Source organism: Phaseolus vulgaris, chromosome 2 (genome assembly GCF_000499845.2).
Source record: "Phaseolus vulgaris cultivar G19833 chromosome 2, P. vulgaris v2.0, whole genome shotgun sequence".
Lineage (NCBI taxonomy): Eukaryota > Viridiplantae > Streptophyta > Magnoliopsida > Fabales > Fabaceae > Phaseolus > Phaseolus vulgaris.
The window spans coordinates 11,123,088-11,127,289 of NC_023758.2; the positions used below are offsets into that span (position 1 = coordinate 11,123,088).

At 30.8% G+C, this 4,202-nt stretch overlaps 1 protein-coding gene across 1 annotated transcript; it reads left to right on the forward strand.

The window, feature by feature from the left end:
• Positions 1–243: 243 nt before the first annotated feature.
• On the forward strand, positions 244–3,296 carry LOC137810662 (methylsterol monooxygenase 2-2-like). The gene is made up of 7 exons (XM_068612049.1): positions 244–382; positions 543–680; positions 1,804–1,949; positions 2,103–2,222; positions 2,314–2,526; positions 2,615–2,695; positions 2,857–3,296. The coding sequence occupies exons 1-7, from the start codon at positions 353–355 to the stop codon at positions 2,945–2,947; spliced, it is 819 nt and encodes a 272-aa protein (XP_068468150.1). The 5' UTR covers positions 244–352; the 3' UTR covers positions 2,948–3,296.
• Positions 3,297–4,202: the final 906 nt, after the last annotated feature.

Genomic DNA, 4,202 nt, shown 5'->3' on the forward strand with positions numbered 1-4,202 from the left:
AACTTAAAAGCTGAGAACTAAATATAAATATTAAAAGGAAAATGATATAATATAAGGTAAGTTTAAAATTAAATGATATGAAAAGTTATTAAAATAATAATATTAGAAGCTGTAATATAATTTTAGGAAAAATGTGAGTTGTGAACAAATATCTTTACCCACACTTAATCAAAAGTGGGACAAAATTTATGCATGAACCATTATGACAAGAGTGATGTGTAAGAAGGGCCCTCCCCTGGAAGAGTTGACACTTGGTTGGTCATACTGGAGGTGTATATTAGTATTTATGTGTCTAACTCTTCACACTAAACACTCTCTCTTTCACATAAGTTCTTTCCACCTCCAATGAGCCATGGCTTCCTTAGTTCAATCTTCTTGGCAGGTCCTATCTCACCCTTCACTCAGCTTCATCTCTAATTTCTTTTACAATGTCTCATTTTAAAGTTATCTTCAAAAGTTGGTTGCATGTCAATCTTGTTTGTCAACCAAATTTTGAACTAGTGTTTGATGATTGGGCATTTTGCATGTTCTTGTGATTGCAGTTTTTGATCACACATTTCAGCGAATTTCAATTGGCTTGTCTGGGAACTTTCTTTCTACATGAAAGTGTTTTCTTTTTGTCTGGACTTCCTTATATGATGCTGGAGAGGTCAAGGTGGCTCAGCAAGTATAAGATTCAGGTTTCACCTTATTCTTCTTCTGTCTTTGACAATTGAAATTGAGGACATGTTTCACAGGATGAAATTTTGTCCTTCTTTGTTGTTTTTCTTGGTCGGAAAATCAATTTTGTATTCACTTGATGTGGTTTTGTTTGAGAGTTGTAACAGATTTTCCAATGTCTCTCCATCTTCTTTTTCTCTATGTTCTGCATGATGAGGATTTCAAAGGTTTTGGATCCTGACCATGATGTGACTTTGTTTGAGAGAAAAATACAATTTTAACTTCGGATCCTACCAGATGGACCTTATTTGATAAAGATGAATTTTTATTTTCTCTTCACCAGGATCATATGTTGTTCAAGAACAGGAAAGGATCCAAATGCCCTCTGGCTGATCATCCATATTTATGTTTTCTTACTTGTCTTTATGCCCTGAACGAGAAATGGTTCAAAGAATCTCTTGCAGCACATGCATGTCTAATTTCTGCTATGGTTGAATTATTTCATGGACTGCAATCTCCCAATGAGTACATATAGAAAATTTCTCAATTTTTCCTTTCATATATATATATAATTATCTACTTTGGAGAAAGTTAGAGTTTCTTCACTTCTCTTTTCATTTTTTGTTTTCACTTGTTTTAAAAATATTGTACTAAAAATACAGAAATCAAAATTATTGTACATGAAACAGTCAAGCTGTTTTCTGTAATAAAATAAATACTGAAAACAAATTGAAAATAAGATGGTAGTTGTATAATTAAGGACGAAAAGAGAGAATGAAAACAAAAAAAAACATTTCCCTCAAATATGTGGTCCTTTTGTTCTTTCCTGTTTTACAATAATCAATCTTTTCTGTGTGACCACTAATTTGCTGCTTATTAATCATCTTTTTTTTTTTTTTTTTTGTATTTCCACCATTTTGAAGCCTGACCGTCTCATAGTGTATATAGTGTATTTGAAAATGGTTCTACAGGCATAAATCACATCCTTAATGTAAAAACTAGAACTAATAGTGGTCATTTTGATGTGAAAAAAGTAAAAGCTAGAACTAGTAGTGTCCATTTTGATGTGAATATTCTGATTCACTTCCACACATGCTATCAGTTTGTTAAATATATATAACTTCTAATGCTTCTTTTATGCAGGGAAAAAATAATAGCCCTGCAGCTCAAGAAAAATGTATCAGTCGTTTGATACTGTACCATTTTGGTGTCAATCTACCTGTTGTGATAATTTCCTATCCTTTGCTTAAGCGCATGGGCATGCAGATCAGTCTTCCATTGCCATCCTGGTACTTCAAGCATTCTTTTAGTAGTTATAATAATAGTAATAATTGTATGTAGACATTTTTTAGTTACATGATAAAAAGCTATTACGATATGAACATTTCTAACATTTATTTTCTTTAAGTAATCATGAAAATATCTTATTTTTGGTTTTGCAGGAAAATCATTTTTATCCAAATAGTCTTCTACTTCATATTGGAGGATTTTATATTCTACTGGGGACACAGGATATTACACACAAAATGGTTGTACACCACTGTGCACAGTGTTCACCATGAGTAAGTTTTATGCATATTCTGGGGTTGATTTTCATTTGTGCCTTTGAAGGTTTTGCTCACAGCTACAAAAGGTTTTTCCTATCTTGTGAAGGTATGCTACACCTTTTGGACTTACCTCTGAATATGCTCATCCTGCTGAGATACTTTTCCTTGGATTTGCTACCATTATTGGTCCTGTTCTTACTGGTCCTCACTTGATGACTCTGTGGCTATGGATGATTTTGAGAGTCCTGGAGACAGTTGAGGTGCATTGCGGTTACCATTTTCCATGGAGTCTTTCAAATTTCATTCCATTGTATGGGGGGTGAGTGTGATGTTCCTTTCCTTGGCATCATTCACTGGATTTATTCCACTATAGTTCTTATTGTTAAACTTTGCATCCTCATTTTCAGAGCTGATTTCCATGACTATCATCACCGGTTGCTGTACACCAAGTCAAGAAACTACTCCTCAACCTTCACATACATGGACAGGTATGTGTTCCACATATTTTTTTATAAAAGCATTAGTCTTGTTGGTGTTATAAAAATAGAGATAAAACTATACAAGATATAAAACAAGCTTTTCTTTTAAGATGTTTCACTAGTAAGGCTGATGGTGGTATGCAATTTTTTCTGTTGTTTCTTGTGTATAGGATTTTCGGAACTGACACAGGGTACACAAACTTGAAGGCATCCAAGAAAGCAGAAGCTGAGATCAGTAGTGAGCAAAAGAAACAACATTGAGGTACAAAGGTTTTTGGGAGTACATAAAGATCAGTGTTGATATTCAACTCAAGGACATAAGATCATTGTCATACTGCACTTGCTTTAAGGACATATATGTTTTGTTTTTCAGACAAAAATAAGGAAGTTATTGTCTTCAATGGTTCATTTCTTATGTGTTAGACTTAAACTTTCAATTAATTTGCAATTTGGTATTTGGTGGTTATGCATCAAAGTTCAAAGCAAGCACCATAAGACTCTGTAGTTGATCTTAAATATTTGGTATGTTGGGTAGCCAACTATGAACATCCTAATCAGAATTAACAAGTATTTGTCATGAGAATGACAAATTGCTGTTGAGTTGTGTTTATTTGTAAGCAGCACATTGAATGAACATAGCACTGAGACACTCAGCATATGGATGCTGAGATATTTGGTAAGGAAACATCTTGATTGAGTGTGATGATTAGGGAAGCGTGTTTAGATAAACATTTGATGATCTTAAATGATAAAAAATACCATGTCATTTTTTAGTGAATGATTACATGTATTTTTTTATATGTGGAGAAATCGATTTCAAGTTTAAATATTTTAGGAATCTGGTAAGTTTCATAAAAAATTTATAATGACTTTTAGTATTAATTTGTTTTTAAAATAAAAACATTTAAAAATAAATTACTTCATTCTAATATCAATGTTAAAATATACCTTTATTTTACTAAAATTCGATTTGTTTCTTTATTGTTTAAAAGATTTTTTTATAATTTTAAACACATTTATACTCTTATCTTTTAAAAAAAATGATGTTGTCTTTATGAAAGAGTAAATATATATATTGATCTTGAACAGTTTTTAGTCTGTTGAATATATGAAACTCCTTTCATTAAATTACTTCATTTAATCCAACTGATACTTAAAAATAAACTTTAAGTCATAAACATGATGATTTGTCTTTTAATTTTGAATTAGAGAAAATAACAGAAAAGCTAAGTTTTTTAATATGGAAATATTTAGTTAAACACTTTATTTTTTTTTCATATTAAATTTATTTTTTATAGCTCCTAAAAAATTATTTAAGGTAGGAAATTAGACATTGTAAATGTTTTAAATTAATTTTTATAGATGTAAAAATAACCATTCAAATAATTTTGTTGATAAATAAATTAAATTTAATGCAAATGCAAAGCTAATTAATATTTATTCAAAAGCTTTATTTCATATGTATCAGTTGGGTAACTATTTTTACATTCTGAATCACTTTTTCTTTGTCTTCTCT